The sequence below is a fragment of the Pristis pectinata genome, chromosome 3 (genome assembly GCF_009764475.1).
Source record: "Pristis pectinata isolate sPriPec2 chromosome 3, sPriPec2.1.pri, whole genome shotgun sequence".
Lineage (NCBI taxonomy): Eukaryota > Metazoa > Chordata > Chondrichthyes > Rhinopristiformes > Pristidae > Pristis > Pristis pectinata.
Window position 1 is genome coordinate 2,487,561 of NC_067407.1, and position 21,336 is coordinate 2,508,896.

The 21,336-nt window shown below is 48.9% G+C and overlaps 1 protein-coding gene across 1 annotated transcript in view; it reads left to right on the forward strand.

Moving 5' to 3' along the window:
• Positions 1-21,336, forward strand: part of znhit6 (zinc finger HIT-type containing 6) — a 55,922-nt gene that overhangs the window by 26,973 nt on the left and 7,613 nt on the right. The window contains exons 7-10 of the mRNA XM_052013158.1: positions 1,487-1,555; positions 4,863-4,943; positions 8,507-8,587; positions 20,937-21,061. Coding sequence (XP_051869118.1) covers positions 1,487-1,555; positions 4,863-4,943; positions 8,507-8,587; positions 20,937-21,061 — 356 coding nt within the window. The remainder of the gene's footprint in view (positions 1-1,486; positions 1,556-4,862; positions 4,944-8,506; positions 8,588-20,936; positions 21,062-21,336) is intronic.

Consider the following 21,336-nt stretch of genomic DNA (forward strand, 5'->3'; position numbering starts at 1 on the left):
GCCCATTCCAGGCACCCACCACTCTGTGTAAAAAGAAAACTTGCCCAGCACATCTCCATTAGACTTTCTCCCTCTCACCTTAAAGCTATGCCCTCTCGTATTTAAGTCTAGGTCAAGTTTATTAGAGTCATAGAGCAGTACAGCACAGATGCAGGCCCTTAGGCCCAACCAGTCCATGCCGACCATGGTGCCCACCCAGCTAGTCCCAATTTCCCGCGCTCGGCCCATATCCCTCCAAGTCCAGCCCCTCCAAGTGCTTCCTAGATGATACTATTGTAAGATAAGATATCTTTATCAGTCACATGTACATTGAAACACACAGTGAAATGCATCTTTTGCGTAGAGTGTTCTGGGGGCAGCCCCGCAAGTGTCGCCACCCTTCTGGCGCCAACACAGCATGCCCGCAACTTCCTAACCCGTACGTCTTTGGACATTAATGCAAAAAAATGACATCTTAAAAATATGACATTTCCAAGATTTTTTGCACCAATTTTTGCAGTTTTTCTCTCTCTCTTCACTGTCTTGTCTAATTTATGTATAATGCCCCTAACTGATGTGTGTCTGACAAACGGTGTATTGTCCTTCATCAATCGTGGAATTGAATTTAGGAGCCGTGAGGTATTGTTGCAGCTGTATAGGACCCTGGTCAGACCCCACTTGGAGTATTGTGCTCAGTTCTGGTCGCCTCACTACAGGAAAGATGTGGAAGCCATAGAAAGGATGCAGAGGAGACTTACAAGGATGTTGCCTGGATTGGGGAGCATGCCTTATGAAAACAGGTTGCGTGAACTCGGCCTTTTCTCCACCTGATAGAGGTGTATAAGATGAGGAGAGGCATTGATCATGTGGATAGTCAGAGGCTTTTCCCCAGGGCTGAAATGGTTGCCACAAGAGGACACAGGTTTAAGGTGCTGGGGAGTAGGTACAGAGGAGATGTCAGGGGTAAGTTTTTTACTCAGAGAGTGGTGAGTGTGTGGAATGGGCTGCCGGCAACGGTGGTGGAGGCGGATACGATAGGGTCTTTTAAGAGACTTTTGGATAGGTACATGGAGCTGAGAAAAATAGAGGGCTATGGGTAAGCCTAGTAATTTCTGAGGTAGGGACATGTTCGGCACAGGTTTGTGGGCCAAGTGACCTGTATTGTGCTGTAGGTTTTCTATGTTTCTAAAGCTGACAGGACCTTGGTTTCACTTCCATTCTGAAGGATGGCACCTCTAACCATGTGGCAGTCCCTCAGTACTGCACTGGACCCTCAGGGCGTACTACTGGAGAGTGACTCGAACCCATAACCTTCCTACTGGCAGCTGATGGATCAGTCCACTGACTTGTGGTTCCTCTAGTGGATTCCTGTCATAAAGGTTATGTGTCGGGTAAACACGACCAAGAAATAAATAGAAAAGTGGGAGCTTGAACGCAAAGAGGCAGATCAGCACTGGCTGGTAAATATTGACGGTGGATTGATTCACGGTTTCTGATCTGTTTTCAGGGAGCAGATGTTTTATTGGCACGTGAAGCTGGTGTTTCCTCAGAGCTGTGCGGCATACACAGAGAGGAGGTGAGTGGAGGCTGCCTCAAGGTAACAGGGCTCGGAGGCTGGGGTCGAAACCTCCACAGACGCTGCCTGACCTGCTGAGTGTTTCCAGCATTTCATGGCTTTTCAGCTTTCCAGCATCTGCAGGTTTATTTTATTGATCTCGTCTACAAATCTCCAAAGTATCTGCACTCCAGTTCCAACCCCATTAGTGTCTGGGCCCAGAGTCATGGAGTCTTACAGCACAGAGGGCCCTTCAACCCACCATGTTTATCTGACCGTCCATTATCCATCCACTCTTGCCTCACTCCCTTACACTTCTCTGCCTTGGTAATTCAAGTGCTCGTCCAGATACTTTCGCACTGATTTTTGCTGAACCTCTCCACCTCTCTCTGTCTCGAAGACGCTTCTTAAAATCTCCTTCACTGGCAGAGACTCGAGCCTTGATATCTCCTTATGTGACGTGGGGACACGTTTGCATTTGAACCTTCCTGTGAGACACCATTCAGATAGTTGTTGCTGCATGACAGGCTCTGTATGGTTGTTGATGTTGCCTGGCAGTGCTCTGGGGATGGAACTGAAATGGGGAGAATGTGGAGTGAAGAATTTAGTGAGGATTGGGATTGCTCTGTGAGCCAGCATCAACTCGATGGGCCAAAATGGCCTCCTCCTATGTTGTAAGAAAGTATGGTCTGATAATGGGGTCCCTTTGAGTCAGAGTTGTTAAGTTTGTGGTGAGGTTAATTCTGGCCCAGTAATGAGGGGCAGAAATGAATTCGAATCAGGTTTATTATCACTGACACATGAAGTGAAATTTGTTGTTTTGGCAGCAGCAGTACAGTGCAAGACATAAAAATTACCATAATTTACAAAAATAGTGCAAAAGAGGAATAACGAGGTCATGTTCATGGGTTCATGGACCATTCAGAAATCTGATGGCTGAGGAGAAGAAGCTGTTCCTGAATTGTTGAGTGTGGGTCTTCAGGCTCCTGTACCTCCTCCCTGATGGTAGTAACAAGAAGAGGGCATGTCCCGGGTGGTGAGGGTCCTTAGTGATGGATGCCGCCTTCTTGAGGCACCGCCTCTTGAAGATGTCCTCGATAGTGGGGAGGGTTGTGCCTGTGATGGAGCTGGCTGAGTCTACAACCCTCTGCAGCCTCTTGCAATCCTGCACATTGGAGCCTCCGTACCAGGCAGTGATGCAACCAGTCAGAATGCTCCGCACCGTACATCTGTAGAAATTTGCAAGAGTTCTTAGTGACAGACCAAATCTCCTCAAGCTCCTAATGAAGTAGAGCCACTGGCGTGTCTTCTTCATGATTGCATCAATGTGTTGGGCCCAAGATAGATCCTCTGAGATGTTGACACCCAGGAACTTGAAGCTGCTCACCCTTTCCACCGCTGACCCCTCAATGAAGACTGGTGCGTGTTCTCCCGACTTCCCCTTCCTGACGTCCACAATCAATTCTAGATCTGGTCTTGCTGATGTTGAGTGCAAGGTTGTTGTTGTGACACCACTCAGCCATCTGATCTATCTCACTCCTGTACGCCTCCTCATCGCCACCTGAGATTTTACCGACAACAGTGGTGTCATCAGTGAATTTATAGATGGTGTTTGAGCTGTGCCCAGCCACACAGTCATGAGGGTAGAGAGAGTAGAGCAGTGGGCTAAGCACGCATCCTTGAGGTGGGCCTCTGTTGAGTGTCAGCGAATGTGGTTGTCCCTGTCCTCTCCGTGGTCTGCTGCAGCGTGGAAGCAGGCCCTTCGGCCCATCGAGTCTGGGCTGACCATCACCACCCATTGACACCAACCCTACACTGATCCCATTTCATTCTCCCCACATTCCCATCAACTCCCCCCAGATTCTACCCCTCACCCACACACTGGGGGCAATTTACAGCGGCCAATTAACCCACCGACCCGCACATCATTGGGATGTGGGAGGAAACGGGAGCACCCGGGGGAAACCCACACGGTCACAGGGAGAACGTGCAAACTCCACACAGACAGCGCCGGAGGTTGGGATCGAACCCGGGTCTCTGGAGCTGTGAGGCAGCGGCTCTGCCCACTGCCATGCCATTGATTCTGGCCCAGTGATCCAGGTGAGGGGCATAATTGTGGTATCCCTGTCCTTTTACCAAGCTCTTAGTGTAAATGGTGATCTCTTTCTTACAACTGCACTGAACCATGGGGCATGTTATTAGCAAACCTTTGCCAGTCTGGAAATGACTTTGGTTTTTCCTCATCTCTGCACAGAAGTGGGGAAATCCTGCTAACTCCCTGCAGAGCATCGGTGAGACCACAAAGGAATACGGCCCCTCCTTAATCAATGAAGGATGTGTTTGCATTGGAGGCAGTACAGGCAACATTCATAGAGTCATACAGCAAGGAAACAGGCCCTTCAGCCCAACTCGTCCGTGCTGACCAAGATGCCTACCTGAGCCAGTCCCATTTGCCTGCATTTGACCCATATCCCTCTAAACCTTTTCCATCGAAGTATCTGTCCAAATGTCTTTTAAATGTTGTAGTTGTACCCACCTCTACCACTTCCTCGGGCAGCTCGTTCCATATACCCCATATATGGTATATGAAGGAGGGGGAGGGGTGGATAGTACAGAGGGAACATCTCTGATAGAATGAGACCAAGGAATGAAACTCAGGCAGTGAGAAATGTAAGAACTGTGAAGTGTAGGGCTACGGGTGACCCTGAGCTTCCCGTTCCCTGCCACTTTAATTCCCCAAACCATTCACACGCTGACCTCCCTCTCTGGGTCAAACTGCACTGTTACAAGAAGGCCCAGCACAAGTTCAAACCTCATCTAACATCTGGGCGCATTGAAGCCCTCTGGGCTTGATATCGAATCCTTCAACTTTAACTAACTCACTTTGTCTGTCTATTTAGGGACAGCACAGTGGCTCAGCAGGTACAGCCGCTGCCTCACAGCTCCAGAGACCCGGGTTCGATCCCAATCCCAATCTCCGGCACTGTCTGTGTGGAGTTTGCACGTTCTCCCTGTGACTGCGTGGGTGCTCCAGTTTCCCCCCACATCCCAACGACGGGCGGGTCGGTGGGTTAATTGCCCCCAGTGTGTGGGTGAGGGGTAGAATCTGAGGGGAGTCGATGGGAATGTGGGGAGAATAAAATGAGATCAGTGTAGGATTGGTTTCAATGGGTAGTTGATGGTCAGCACAGACTGGGTGGGCAGAAGGGCCTGTTTCCGTGCTGTGGGACTGAGTCAATAACTGGCAAGGTGCGGAGGGAGTGAATGGCCTGTTCTTGAGTGTCCGTCTGCAAAACTGACGTTAAAATTGAACGTTTTTCCTTGCCAGGGTGGCTGATAAGAAGACAGTGGAAGAACTACTGAGGAAGTACATCGACCCGCAGGAATCCGACCCAGTCATTCGACAGAAGTACGTGTGAATCCTTCATGTACATAGAACAGTACAGCACAGAACAGCCCCTCCACCTACAATGTTGTGCCGACATAGCTAATTCCTCCTACCTACAGAATGCCCATATCCCTCTATTTTCCTCTCATTCATGTGCCCATCCAAGCCGCTCTTAAAAGCCCCTAATGATTTGCCTCCACCACCCTATCAGGCAACGCATTCCAGGCATCCACCACTCTCTCAGTAAAAAACGTGCCCCTCACGTCTGTTCTGAACCTACCCCCTCTCACCCTAAATGCATGCCCTCTGCTATTGGATCGCTCAATAATGGGAAAAAGACATTGCTTGTCCACCCTATCTATGCCCCTCATAATGTTATACACTTCCAACAGATCACCCCTCAGCCTCCACCGCTCCAGAGAAAAGAGCCCAGGCTTATCCAGTCTCTCCTGATAGCACGTGCCCTCTAATCCAGGCAGCATCCTGGTAAACCTCCTCCGCACCCTCTCTAAAGCCTCGACATCCTTCCTATAAGTGAGGTGACCAGAGGTGAGGTGAGGTATGAACACCCACTCCATGACCAATCTAACACTGACCTCCTCCCACTCCAGGCACGTTTCCCCCTCTACCCCTGAGTGGTCCTACCCTTACCCTAGTCATCCTCCTGTTCCTCATGTATGTGTAGAACATCTTGGGGCCTTCCTGAATCCTACTCGTCAAGGCCCTCTCGTGTCCCTTTCTAGCTCTCCTCAGTCCTTTCTTCAGCTCCTTCCTGACGACCCTGTAACTCTCAAGAGCCTGGGAGTTGGTGGTGATCCCTTCACTGAGTTTGGATCCACTCCATCCCTCACTGACGTCCAGACCTGGTTACTGCGGCAGTTAGTGGGATACTTTGCACGTTAGCGAGTGAAGAAGTGAAGCAATACTCAGCTACAGATACTGCCAGTTTTCTGGTCCAGGATCTGGAACTTAGCCATCAACCCACAGAGCAGGAACCACTGAATCCATGCTGAACAACAACCACCAATGCAAAGAGCTTGTGGCACCTCACAACAACCTGCATTCATAGAACATGGAACAGGAAGAGGCCCTTCGGCCCACTGTGTCTGTGCTGACCATGATGCCAATTATACTAATCCCATTTGCCTGCATGTGATCCACATCCCTCCGTTCCCTGCCTGATCATGTGTCTGTCTAACAGCCTCTTAAACGCCTCTATCGTATCTGCCTCCACCCCCACCCCTGGCAGCACATTCCAGGCACCCACCACTCTCTAGGAAAAAAAAAGCTTGCCCCGCACATCTCCTTTAAACCTTCCCCCTCTAACCTTAAACATATGCCCTCTAGTATTTGACATTTCTACCCTGGCGGGTGGGGGGGGGAACCTCTGACTACTCTATCTGTGCCTCTCATAATTCTATAAAACTTCTGTCAGGTCTCCCCTCAGCCTCCGACACTCCAGAGAAAACAATCCAAGTTTGTCCAACCTCTCCTTATAGCTCATACAGCTCTTTCTTCCTTTTGCCTATTAGTGCCAAGCTAAAGTAGTGAGGATGGCTACAGAGTCAGTGGTGTGTTCAGCTTGTGAGATGTGAGAGTTCTGGGAGACATCCAGTCTCCCTGATAACTACATCTGCACGAGGTGCATCCAGCTGCAGCTCCTTACAGACCGTGTTAGTGAACTGGAGCTGCAGCTGGTTGACCTTCGGCTCCTACAGGAGAATGAGGAGTACATAGGTAAGAGCTACAGGGAGGCAGTCACTCCAAGGCTGCAGGAGGCAGGTAGCTGGGTGACTGTCAGGAGAAGGGAGGAGAATGGGCAGGTAGTGCAAAGTACCCCTGTGGCCGTTCCCCTCAGTAACAGGTATACCACTTTGAATACTGTTGAGGGGGATGACCTACCAGGGGAAAGCTGCAGTGACCAGGTCTCTGGCACTGAGCCTGGTCGTGTGGTGCAGAAGGGAAGGGGGGAGAAGAGGAGAGGGGTAGTGACAGGGGATTCCATAGTAAGGGGGGCAGACAGGAGACTGTGTGGATGTGAAAGAGACTCCCAGATGGTATGTTGCCTCCCAGGTGCCAGGGTCAGGGATGTTCCAATGCGGCAGGAAAAGGATGGTAGAGTGAAGGAACTGTGGTTGACATGAGAAGTAGAATATCTAGTGAAGAGGAAGAAAGAAGCTTACCTAAGGTTTAGGCAGTAAGGATCAGACAGGGCTCTAGAGTTACAAGGTAGCCAGGAAGGAGCTTAAGAATGGACTTAGGAGAGCTAGAAGGGGGCATGGGAAGTCCTTGGCGAGTAAGGTTAAGGAAAACCCCAAGGTGTTCTACTCATATGTGAAGAATAAGAGGATAACTAGAGTGAGGGTAGGACCAATCAGGGATAAAAGAGGAAACGTGCCTGGAGTCGAAGAGGTAGGGGAGGTCCTTAATGAATACTTTGCTTCAGTATTCACCAGAGAGAGAGACCTTGACGTTTGTGAGGACGGCGTAAAACGGGCTGATAAGCTAGAACATGTTGATGTTAAGGAGGATGTGCAGGAACTTTTGAAAAACATTAGGATAATGTGGAGTAGGATGAGTGGTGCCAGATGACCGGAGGGCAGCAAATGTTGTTCCTTTGTTCCAGAAAGGGAGTAGGGATAACCCTGGGAATTACAGACCTGTGAGTCTCACTTCAGTGGTGGGCGAATTACTGGAAAAGATTCTTAGAGACAGGATTTATGGGCATTTAGAGAAGCATAGGCTGATTAGGGACAGTCAGGATGGCTTTGTGAGGGGCAGGTCGTGCCTCACGAGCCTGATTGAATTCTTTGAGGATGTGACAAAGCACATTGATGAAGGTCGAGCAGTGGGTGTGGTGTACATGGATTTTAGTAAGGTGTTTGATAAGGTTCCTCATGAAAGGCTTATTCAGAAAGTCAGGAGGCATGGGATCCAGGGAAACTTGGCTGTGTGGATTCAGAATTGGCTCGTCCATTGAAGACAGAGGGTGGTGGTAGTTGGAGCGTATTCTGCCTGGAGGTCGGTGACCAGTGGTGTTCTGCAGGGATCTGTTCTGGGACCCCTGCTGTTTGTGATTTTTATAAATGACGGATGAGGATGTGGAAGGGTGGGTTAGTAAGTTTGCAGATGACACGAAGGTTGGTGGTGTTGTGGATAGTGTAGAAGGTTGCTGTAGGTTACAATGAGACATTGATAGAATACAGACCTGGGCTGAGAAGTGGCAGATGGAGTTCAACCCAGAAAAGTGTGAAGTGATTCACTTTAGAAGGTTGAATTTGAAGGCAGAATACAGGGTTAATGGCAGGATTCTTGGCAGTGTGGAGGAACAGAATGATGGACCAGGCTGTGTCTACTACTCTCTGCAGCCTCTTGTGTTCCTGTGCGTTAGAATTGCCATCCCAGACCGTGATGTAACCAGTGCACTTGTAGTAGTTTGTTAGAGGATCTGGTGACCTGTCAAATCTCCTCAAGCTTCTAAGAAACTAGAGCAGTCACACCTGGAGGTAGCATCACACTGAATTCGGGTGAAACCGGCGGGCTGTGTTGAAGTTGTTGACGTACCTTTCCGTGTCTCTCTGCAGGCTAAAGGTTTATGCCCGGACCCCTCTCGACCAAGTGTGCATCTTTCTGAAGGTGGAAGATCGAAAGTGCAACTCCCTCAGGTAAAGGAGGGATCCGCTCTGACAGCTCCCCAGCTCAAATTTTGTGTCTTCAGCCACGGTGTTTACTTTAACCGGTCATGGTTAAAGTGACATGTGTGTTCGCAGGGGTCTGGCAGCAGTAGGGAGACCGGAATTGACACCAATACCTTTGGATGAGACACTCCCACCCTGCCACCATCCCTTCCAATCCAGACCTCTCTCACCACACAGCTTGAGAATACTTTTCAAGAGGGGCGTAGTGGCGGTACTGAGGGAGGGTCACACTGTGGGAGGGGCAGTACTCAGGGAGGGTCACACTGTGGAAGGGATTACATTACCATAACTGGTGTGTATATTGTAGCTGCATCATGCTACACCAAGGGTAGAGAGAGTGAAGCTTTCACAGAGGGAAGTGATGCTGACCGAACAGATTGGGTTCTCTATCCACTTCCTGTTCGTATCTTCCCATCTCCCCATCGAGGACCATCTTTTTATTCCAGACCACTTGATCTGCCAACAAGTTTTTCCTTTTAAATTTTGTGAATTATTTTAAAAATTGCCTGTTTCAGCAGGAAAGCTGAGAGTTCCCCAGAGGTCTCTATGTAAACAGAGGCCGTGTTGCTGCAACGTGCAGTCGGTGCTCTGCATTGTCCAGGCCACTGTGTCCCTGTGTCAGAGCTGATTTCTGCTCCCTGGCTGTAGTTACAGACTTGGAACCAGGAGAGGTCACCGGTGAGCCACGGAGCCTCAGCCTCCACATTTCCGTTTTCAGATCACAGGCCAACTCTCTGCTTTCTCAAAACTTCATTTAAGTTAAATATACTTGAGTAAACTTGTATATAAGATGAGTTGACCAGACGCAATTGGTGGCAAGGTGGCATAGCGGGCAGAGCCTCTGCCTCACAGCTCCAGAGACCCCGGTTCGATCCCAACCTCCAGCGCTGTCTGTGTGGAGTTTGCACGTTCTCCCGGTGACCGTGTGGGTTTCCCCTGGGTGCTCCAGTTTCCTCCCACATCCCAAAGACGTGCGGGTCGGTGGGTTAATTGTCCACTGTAAATTGTCCCCAGTGAGTCTTGCATCTGTGGTGGGTAAGCTGTTAGAAAGGATTCTAAGAGATAGGATCTATGAGCATTTAGAGAATCATGGACTGAATAGGGACAGCCAGCATGGATTTGTGAAGGAAAGATCTTGCCTCACAAGCCTGATAGGGTTCTTTGAGGAGGTGACCAGGAAGATTGATGAGGGTAGTGCAGTAGATGTGGTCAACATGGATTTTAGTAAGGCGTTTGACAAGGTTCCACATGGTAGGCTTCTTCAGAAGGGCAGAGGCCAAGGGATCCAGGGAGGCTTGGCCGTGTGGATTCAGAATTGCCTTGCCTGTAGAAAGCAGAGGGTTGTGGTGGAGGGAGTGCATTCGGATTGGAGGGCTGTGACTAGTGGTGTTCCACAGGGATCGGTTCTGGGACCTCTACTTTTTGTGATATTTATTAATGACTTAGATGAGGGGGTGGAAGGCTGGGTTAGCAAGTTTGCAGATGAGACAAAGATCGGTGGTGTTGTGGATAGTGTGGAGGGCTGTGAAAGCTTAGAGAGGGACGTTGATAGGATGCAGAGCTGGGCTGACAAGTGGCAGATGGAGTTCAATCCGGAGAAGTGTGAGGTGGTACACTTTGGAAGGACAAACTCCAAGGCAAAGTACAAGGTAAATAGCAGGACTCTGGGCAGTGTGCAGGAGCAGAGGGATCTGGGGGTTCATATCCACAGATCACTGAAAGTTGCCTCACAGGTGGATAGGGTAGTTAAGAAAGCTTATGGGACGTTAGCTTTCGTAAATCGTGGGATTGAGTTTAAGAGCCGAGAAGTAATGATGCAGCTTTACAAAACCCTGGTTGGACCACACTTAGAATACCGTGTCCAGTTCTCGTCACCTCGTTATATGAAAGATGTGGAGGCGTTGGAGAGGGTGCAGAGGAGATTTACCAGGATGCTGCCTGGTTTAGAGAGTATGGATTATGAGGAGAGACTAAGGGAGCTAGGGCTTTACTCATTGGAGAGAAGGAGGATGAGGGGAGATGTGATAGAGGTGTACAAGATATTGAGAGGAATAGATAGAGTGGACAGCCAGCGCCTCTTTCCCAGGGCAACAATGCTCAATATAAGAGGGCATGGCTTTAAGGTAATGGGTGGGAAGTTCAAGGGAGACATCAGAGGGAGGTTTTTCACCCAGAGAGTGGTGGGTGCATGGAATGCGCAGCCTGGGGTGGTGGTGGGGGCTGATACGTTGGTCAAGTTCAAGAGATTGTTAGATAAGCATATGGAGGAATTTAAGATAGAGGGATATGTGGGAGGAAGGGGTTAGATAGTCTTAGGTGAGGTTTGAAGGTCGGCACAATATGGTGGGCCGAAGGGCCTGTATTGTGCTGTATTGTTCTATGGTGTGTGGGTGAGGGGGGGAATCTGGGGGCAGTGGATGGGAATGTGGGGAGAATAAAATGGGATCAGTGTAGGGTTGGTGTAAGTGGGTGGGTGATGGTGCAAACCTGCAGATGCAGAAAATCTGAAATAAAGACAGCAAATGCCGGAAACACTCAGCAGGTCAGGCAGCATCTGTGGAGAGAGAACTTCTTCAAAGTAAAATGTCTCTGTTCCTCTCTCCACAGACGCTGCCTGACCTGCTGAGGGTTTCCAGCATTTTCTGTTTAATTTCAGATTTCCAGCATCTGCAGTTATTTTGCTTTCTGATATTAACCTACAGTTCAGTTTGTTCACACTGCAAGTATTCACCACGACACTGTATATATTGACTTTTACCCTGACGACATGCTCAGTGCTACACTGATCGTACATAATCGCTTAACCCTGACTGCATCATCGTTGTTGCTCTCTGTGTACTCCCTGTCACTCTGACCTCCCATATTCTTTGTCACCTCTGTTTCTGTAAGGACATATTCACTGTTAGAAGTTGGAATTGGTTTATTATTGTCACTTGTACCAAGGTACAGTGAAAAACTTGTCTTGCATACCAATCGTACAGGTCAATTCATTACACAGTGCATTGAGGTAGTACAGGGTAAAATAATAACAGAATACAGAGTAAAGTGTCACAGCTACAGAGAAAGTGCAGTGCAGGCAGACAATAAGTTGCAAGGTCATAACGAGGTAGATTGTGAGGTTGAGTCCATCTTATCGTACTAGGCAACCGTTCAATAGTCTTATAACAGTGGGATAGAAACTGTCCTTGAGCTTGGTGGTACGTGCTTTCAGGCTTTTGTATCTTCTGCCTGATGGGAGGGGGAAAAGAGAGAATGTCTGGGGTGGGTGGGGTCTTTGATTATGTTGGCTACTTTACCGTTATGCTGAACAAACTGACTATTACATACTATATATTCACCGTAACATTACACATTAATAGTAATTCTGACTATTATTCATTAGTCATAGAGATATACAGCACGGAAACAGGCCCTTCGGCCCAACTGGTCCATGCTGATGAAGATTCCCACCCAAACCAGTTCCATTTGCTAGCATTTGGCCCATATCCCACTAAACCTTTCCCATCCAAGTACCTGTCCAACTGTCTTTTACACGCTGTAGTTGTACCTGCCGCATCCACTCCCTCTGGCAGCTCGTTACTCTGACTCCAGGCGACCCGTGTTATGCACTTCAGAGTAACGGAAATTTGCTCTTACAGAATTGACAAATCACGACCTGTAAAGCTACCCCAACACAATAACATTCACTCTCACGGAATTTGTATGAAAAAAAGATCAGGCACAAATTTTTTTTTCACCTCGTGTTTCTTGATGTAGCTTTGTGTTACGGAAAATCACGATAAGGACCATTTCTAGGAACGCACACCCCCACCCCTGTAACACGGGACTCGCCCGTCCTTTGTCACAGTTACCACTCACTGTATGGACTCACTGTGACATGAACGATACGAGTTCACTATCAGAGACCGTCCCCGGTCACTGTTACTCTGACTACATTACTCTTGATGTTCATACTGTAATACTGCAGACTCACTGTTTCACTACATATCCACTTTTACTGTGAATGAGAAACACGATGATGCTGGAGGAACTCAGCAGGCCAGGCAGCATCCGTGGAGAGAAGCAGGCGGTCAACGTTTCGGGTCAGGAGCCTTCTTCAGGACTGAAGATAGGAAAAGGGGAAGCCCGATATATAGGAGGGAAAAGCAGAGCAGTGACAGGTGGACAGAAGAGGGGAGGTGGGGTGGGCACAGGGTGGTGATAGGTAGATGCAGGTAAGAGATAGTGATGGGCAGGTGCGGGGGAGGAGGGGAGAGCAGGTCCACCGGGGGATGGGTCAAAGGAGCAAAAAGGGTGGGTAGAAAAAAGAGAGAGAGGCTGGGAAAGGGAAGAGGCATGGAGGGGTGGGGGTATGTGGGAGGGGTGGGGGTATGTGGGAGGGGTGGGGGTATGTGGGAGGGGTGAGGGTATGTGGGAGGGGTGGGGGTATGTGGGAGGGGTGGGGGTATGTGGGAGGGGTGGAGGTATGTGGGAGGGGTGGGGGTATGTGGGAGGGGTGAGGGTATGTGGGAGGGGTGGGGGTATGTGGGTGGGGTGGGGGTATGTGGGAGGGGTGGGGGTATGTGGGAGGGGTGGGGGTATGTGGGAGGGGTGGGGGTTTGTGGGAGGGGTGAGGGTATGTGGGAGGGGTGGGGGTATGTGGGAGGGGTGGGGGTATGTGGGAGGGGTGGGGTTTGTCGGGGGGAAGTTTGGGGATTACTCAAAGTGGGAGAATTCAATGTTCATGCCGTTAGGCTGCAAGGTTCCAAGATGGAAAATGAGGTGCTGTTCCTTCAGTTTGCGCTTGGAATTCTCCTGGCAGTGGAGGAGGCCGAGGACTGACATATCAGTGATAGTGTGGGAGGGGGAGTTGAAGTGACCGGCGACGGGGAGACGCAGATCGTGGTTACGGACAGAGCGCAGGTGTTCTGCGAAACGGTCACCCAATCTGCGTTTGGTCTCCCCAGTGTAGTGGGGGGGGGGGGGGGGGGGTGCCACAGGTGACCGTATGAAATCTCATGTCTGTAGATGGAATGTTTCTACTCAAGGTGAGAAGGCAGCTGCGGTTAGGTCAATGAACTTCACTGTAACTGTTCACTGTAACCCTGGCTCTGAGTATTCATTATTAATCCATGTGTCTATCAGGTTTCAGTGTAAATGTTAACTATTCTTGGTGTTCATGTGACTGTTCAAGTGAATATGTACAGTCAGTAACGTATACGTTACAGTTACTCTGACTGTATACGTTCATGAACACTGACTGAACTGATTCACTGTTACACTGAATATTCACTCTAACACTGACTACTGAATCACTGTACACTGTGCCTGTTCCCTGCTGCACTGCATCTTCACTCCCACCTTCACTGTGTGCTCACTGTTACTCTGACCACATCTTCGCTGTTACTCTGGACATATTCCCCGTCACTCGGATATGATATTCCCTGTTACCCCCATTACTCCAGATACACATCCACTGTGACATTGTACAAACTCATTCTTACACTGTGTGGGATGACAAACTGTAACTGACTATTATTCACAGTTATCCTCGACGACTTTTTTTTACCGTGACCCTAACGGCACGTGCTCATAGAAACATAGAAAACCTACAGCACAATACAGGCCCTTTGGCCCACAGAGTTGTGCTGAACATGTCCCTACCCTAGAAATTACTAGGCTTACCCATAGCCCTCTATTTTACTCAGCTCCATGTACCTATCCAAAAATCTCTTAAAAGACCCTGTCGTATCCGCCTCCACCACCGTTACCGGCAGCCCATTCCACACACTCACCACTCTCTGAGTAAAAAACTTACCCCTGACATCTCCTCTGTACCTACTCCCCAGCACCTTAAACCTGTGTCCTCTTGTGGCCACCATTTCAGCCCTGGGGAAAAGCCTCTGACTATCCACACGATCAATACCTCTCATCATCTTGTACACCTCTATTAGGTCCCCCCTCATCCTCCGTCTCTCCAAGGAGAAAAGGCTGAGTTCCCTCAACCTGCTTTCATAAGGCATGCTCCGCATTCCAGGCAGCATCCTTGTAAATCTCCTCTGCACCCTTTCTATGGCTTCCACATCCTTCCTGTAGTGAGGCGACCAGAACTGAGCACAGTACTCCAAGTGGGGTCTGACCAGGGTCCTATATAGCTGCAACAATACCTCACGGCTCCTAAATTCGATTCCCCGATTGATGAAGGACAATACACCATATGCCCTCTTAACCACAGAGTCAACCTGCGCAGCCGCTTTGAGCGTCCTATGGACTCGGACCCCAAGATCCCTCTGATCCTCCACACTGCCAAGAGTGGCACTCACCGTGACCCTAACCGTGCGCCATGACCCTAATCACACACTGTGACACTCGGTGACATACTGACGATACATATTTTCTGTTCCAATGGTCATATCCACAGTACTCAATGTAACTCTGCGTTCACTCTGTACATGTTTCACTGTCATCGTAGAATGGCACAGGAACAGGTCCTTCGGCCCACCATGTCTGTGCCGACCATGATGCTGAATTAATCTAATCCCATCAGTCTGCACGCGGTCCGTCTCCCTCCATTCTGTGCCTGTGCAAGTGCCTGTCGAAAAGCCTCAAACACTGCTGCCGGTGTGTTCCAGGCTCCCACCCACCACTCTGTGTATTAAGAACATAAATCCTTTGAACTTTCCCCCCTCAGCTTAAACCTGTGCCCTCTGGTATCTGACATTTCCACCCTGTGCATATTCACTGTTCCGCTGCCTCTTTAACTGGTTGTGCCAGAGGGATCTGGTTCATCTGGACATTTTTGTTACATGAGAGAAGTGTCTTGCTGTTGTTTTCACATTGCTGCAGTGATCTCATGCTGTAGTATTAGTCATTGGCATTTGGGCCCAGGGTTTGTCTCAATCGCAGCTTGCAATTATCAGCTCAGGAACATTCGGAGCAGATGTGAGCTGAGAACTGGCCTCCTCGGCAGTCATTCAAACTCGACTGCTTGTCCTTTGAGCAGGAGGTTGCTGACGTTAGTTCCTGGGTGTAACCCTGCATTGGCAATCTTGTTCCACTGGATGTGGGTTGGTGCCAGGAATAACTTTCCTCTGTGGTCCCTGCTTCAATTGGTGGTCACTGTCATACAGCACGGAAACAAGCCCTTCGGCCCTACTCGTCCATGCCGACCAAGATTCCCATCTAAGCCAGTCCCATTTAGAATATAGAACAGTACAGCACAGAACAGGCCCTTCGGCCCACAATGTTGTGCCAACATAGCTAATCCCTTCTGTCTTTACCTCTCGTTGTCTTGGTGAAGCAGCCAGCATAATCAAAGACCCCACCCACCCGGGTCATTCTCTCTTCTCTCCTCTTCCATCGGGTAGAAGATACAGGAGCCTGAGGGCACGTACCACCAGACTTAAGGACAGCTTCTACCCCACTGTGATAAGACTATTGAACGGTTCCCTTATACAATGAGATGGACTCTGACCTCACGATCTACCTTGTTGTGACTTTTCATCTTATTGCACTGCACTTTCTCTGTAGCTGTGACACTTTACTCTACTGTTATTGTTTTTACCTGTACTACATCAATGCACTCTGTACTAACTCAATGTAACCGCACTGTGTAATGAATTGACCTGTACGATCAGTTTGTAAGACAAGTTTTTCACTGTACCTCAGTACGTGACAATAATAAACCAATACCAATACCCTCCTACCTACAGAAGGCCCATATCCCTCCATTTTCCTCTCATTCATGTGCCCATCCAAGCCCCTCTTAAAAGCCCCCAATGAATTTGCCTCCACCATCCTATCAGGCAACGCATTCCAGGCATCCACCACTCCCAATAAAAAAATGTATCCCTCATATCTATTCTGAACCTACCCCCCTCACCTTAAATGCGTGCCCTCTGGTATTGGATCGCTCAATAATGGGAAAAAGATATTGCTTGTCCACTCTATCTCTGCCCCTCATAATTTTATACACTTCCAACAGATCACCCCTCAGCCTCCACCGCTCCAGAGAAAAGAGCCCAAGTTTGTCCAGCCTCTCCTGATAGCACATGCCCTCTAATCCAGGCAGCATCCTGGTAAACCTCCTCTGCACCCTCTCTAAAGCCTCGACATCCTTCCTGTAGTCAGGTGACCAGAACTGCACGCAATACTCTAAATGCGGCCTAACCAGAGTTCTATAGAGATGCATCATGACTCCTATACTCAATATCCCGATTAATGAAAGCAAGCATTCCATAAGCCTTCTTAACCAGCCTGTCTACCTGTGTAGCCACTTTCATGTTTGACCCATATCCCTGTCCATGTACCTGTCCAACTATCTTTTAAATGATGTTACTCTACCTGCCTCACCCACTTCCTCTGACAGCTCGTTCCATACGCTTACCACCCTCTGTGTGAAAAAGTTGCCCCTCAGGCCCCTTTTAAATCTTCCTCCTCTCACCCTAAACCTATGCCCCTTAGTTTTAGATTCCCAATGCTGGGGAAAAAAACTGGACATTCACCCAATCTTTGCCCCTCATGATTTATACACCTCTATAAGGTCACCCCTCAGTCTCCCACGCTCCAAGGAATAAAGTCCCAGCCTGTCCAGCCTCTCCCCTTGAGCCCTGACAACACTGGGAGTTGACCAATAATAGTGCACCACTGATTGCCCTCAACTCCAAGCCCTCCATTCCCACCTTCCCCTTCCTCCCGTCTTGGCACTTACCCAGAGCCGATCATCCGGTCAGAGCTTGGTCCCTGAAGCTAGTTCCCACTGGATCACCAGATCCCTGTGCTTCCCACCACGTCGTTTGGAATTCTCCAACTATAAATGGAAATCAGTGCTCTGCAGATGCTGGAAATCTGAAATAAAAACAGAAAATGCTGGAAACACTCAGCAGGTCAGGCAGCGCCTGTGGAGAGAGAAATGGTTAACGTTTCAGGTTGAAGTCTCTTCTTCTGACTCTTTCTCTCCAGCATTTTCTCCTTTTGCATATATAATAGGGCCCTGGGGAGTGTTGTGGAACAGAGACACCTTGGGGAACATATAACAGTACGGCCCTTCGGCCCACAATGTTGTGCCAACTTTTATAAACCTACTCCATGATCAATCTAACCCTTCCCTCCTGCACAGCCCATAACCATTTCTTACATCCATGTGCCTATCTAAGAGTCTTTTAAATGTCCCTGTTGTATCAGCCTCTACCACCATCCCCCGCAGTGTGTTCCAGGCACCCACCACTCTCTGTGTTTAAAAAAAACCTACCTCTGACATCTCTCCTGAACTTTCCTCCTCTTACTTTAAACTGATGTCCTCTGGTATTGGCCATTGCCGCCCTGAAGAAAAGGTGCTGGCTGTCCACTCTGCCTATGCCTCTCATAACCTTGTACACCTCTATCAAGTCGCCTCTCATCCTGCGTCGCTCCAAAGAGAAAAGCCCTAGCTCACTCAACCTATCCTCATAAGACATGCTCTCCAATCCAGGCAGCATCCTGGTAAATTTCATCTGCACCCTCTCTAAAGCTTCATCCTTCTTATAATGAGGTGACCAGAACTAAACAAGTGTGATCTAACCAGAGTTCTATAGAGCTACAACATTACCTCGCGGCTCTTGAACTCACTCCCCTGACTAATGAAGGCCAGCACACCATACACCTTCTTAACCACCCTATCAACGCGTGGTGACTTTGGGGGATCTATGGACGTGGACCCCAAGATCCCTCTGTTCCTCCACACTGCTAAGAGTCCTGCCATTAACCTTGTATTTTGCCTTCAAGTTCATTCTTCCAAAGTGTATCACTTCACACTTTTCCAGGTTGAACTCCATTTGCCACTTCTGTGCCCAACTCTGCATCCTGTCTATATCCCGTTGTAACTTACGACAACCTTCCACACTTTCCACGACACCACCAACCTTCGTGTGATCTGCAAACTTACTAACCCACCCTTACACTTCCTCATCCAAGTCATTTATAAAAATCACAAAGAGCAGGGGTCCCAGAACAGATCCCTGTGGAACACCACCGGTCACTGACCTCCAGGTAGAATACTCCCCTTCTGCAACCACCCTCTGCCTTCTGTGGACAAGCCAATTCCAAATCTATGCAGCCAAGACTCCATGGATCCCATGCCTCCTGACTCTCTGGATGAACCTACCATGGGGAACCTTGTCAAACACCTTGCTAAAATCCATATACATCACATCCACCGCTCTCCCTTCATTAATCTTGTCACCCCCTCAAAAAACTCAATCAGGCTCGTGAGGCATGACCTGCCCCTCACAAAGCCACGCTGACTATCCCTAATAAGACTATGCTTCTCCAAATGCTCTTAAATCCTGTCCTTAAGAATCCTTTCCAATAGATTGCCCACCACTGACGTAAGACTCACTGGTCTATAATTCCCAGGATTGTCCCTATTACCTTGAACAAGGGAACAACATTTGCCATCCTCCAATCCTCCGGTACCACTCCTGCGGCCAGGGAGGACTCAAAGATCTTCGTTAGTGCTCCAGCAGTCTCTTCCCTCACCTCCTGTAGTAACCTGTGGTATATCCCGTCCGGGCCTGGGGACTTATCTATCCTAATGTTTTTCAGAAGCTCCACACGACCTCTTTCTTAACCTCAACATGTTCCAGCACATTAGCCTGTTCTATACTGACCTCACATTCATCTAAGTCCCTCTTCCTGGTGAACACTGAAGCAAAGTATTCATTCACGACTTCCCCTACATCAATGGTGTGTGGCACAGGCAGCAATCCAGAGATTACTACCCTTGAGGTCCTACTTCTCAGCTCCCTTCCTAACTCGCTATATTCCCTCTTCAGGACCTCAACCCTTTTCCTACCTATTTCATTGGCACCACAACTTCTGGCTGCTCTCCCTTCCCCCTTAAAGACGCTGTGGATTCGATCCGAGACGTCTCTGACCCTGGCACCTGGGAGGCAACACACCATCCGGGAGTCTCGTTCTTGTTCACAGAATCTCCTGTCTGTTCCTCTCACCGGTGAATCCCCTGTCACTATCGCACTTCCCTTCTGAGCCACAGAGTCAGACTCTATGCAGAGACCCGGCCGCTGTGGCTTTCCCCAATAGGTCGCTCCCCCCCAACTGTATCCAAAACGATATACTTGTTATTGAGGGGAACGGCCACAGAGGCACCCCGCACTGACTGCCTACTCCCTTCCCCTCCCCTGATGGTCACCCAGCTACCTGCATCCTGCAACTTGTGTGTGACTGCCTCCCAGTAACTCCTGTCTATCATCTCCTGAATGATCTGAAGGTCCTCCAGCTCCAGCTCCAGCTCCCTAACATGGTCTGTAAGGAGCTGCAGCTGGATGCATTTTTCACAGGTGTAGTGATCAGAGAGACTGGAGGTACAGGTACATAGTTCCCTGACAGTGTCGGTATGGGTAGGCGGTGGTGAAGAAGGCGTGTGGTAGGCTTCCATTCATCAGGCGGGGTGTTGAGTACAGGAGTTGGGATGTCACGTTACAGCTGTACAGATCGTTGGTTAGGCCACACCAAGAGCACTGTGTGCAGTTCTGGTCACCACACTATAGGAAGGGTGTGATTGAACTAGAAAGGGTGAAGAATAGATTCACAGGAATGTTTACTGGGACTGGAGGGCTTGAGTTATAAGGAGAGGCTGGATAGTCTGGGACTGTTTTCCCTGGAGCGAAGGAGGCTGAGGGGTGACCTTGTAGAGGTTTATAAAATCATAAGGGGCAGAGATAAGGTGGATGGTCACTGCCTCTTTCCCAGAGTGGGGGGAGTCTAAAACTAGAGGGCACAGGTTTAAGAGGAAAGATTTAAAGGGGGCCTGAGGGGCAGGTTTTACACACACAGGGTGGTGGGAATATGGAACGAGCTGCCTGAGGAACCACAGTGTTTAAAGAGTACTTGGACAGGTACATGGATAGGAAAGGTTTAGAAGGTTATGAGCCAAACACAGGCAAATGGGACTAGCTTAAAACAGGCATCTTAGTCAACATGAAGGGCCTGTTTCCATGCTGTATAACTATGAAACTCACCAAAGAGGTACAGGAGCCTGAAGATCCACACTCAATGACTCAGGAACAGCTTCTTCCCCTCTGCCATCAGATTTCTGAACGGCCCATGAACCCATGAACACGGCCTCGTTATTCCGTTTTTTGCACTATTTATTTATTTTGTGCTCTGTAGTAATTTTTATGTCTGCACTGTACTGCTGCTGCAAAACAACACATTTCACAACATACAAGTCAGTGATTACAAACCTGAATGTGAAGACTTCATTCAGTAACAGAAGTGGTGCACTTGTCCCACTGATTGTGAAGCTTTAGATTTAAAGTGGACGTGATTTCTTTTTAAGGTATCACAAGCTGGATTTAAGTCAAACGCTTGCAGAGAACCTGAGGCAGAAGACAATTATTGAATATCCCACATTATTCGTGGTGTTGAAGGAGAATTCTTCTGAGTATAAGTTACTCTGCGATGGTAAGTAATATCATTGGTTCTAATGTTGAGCAGAATCTTGCAATGAAACCAGAAGAATGATGTGTGAGATCAGTGTTTTGTGGGTTTAATTATATAAATCCCTAAAAATGCCAGCGCCAGAAATCTGTGTAAAGAAAACAAGCTTTAAAAAGATTTATTGATCATTGGTTGGGTCCCAGCTGGAGGACTGGAGCCAGTCCTGGGTCCACCCCTCAGGAGGATGTGATGGACCAGGAGAGGGTGGGGAGGGGGTTTACTGCAACAGTCCCGGGGAA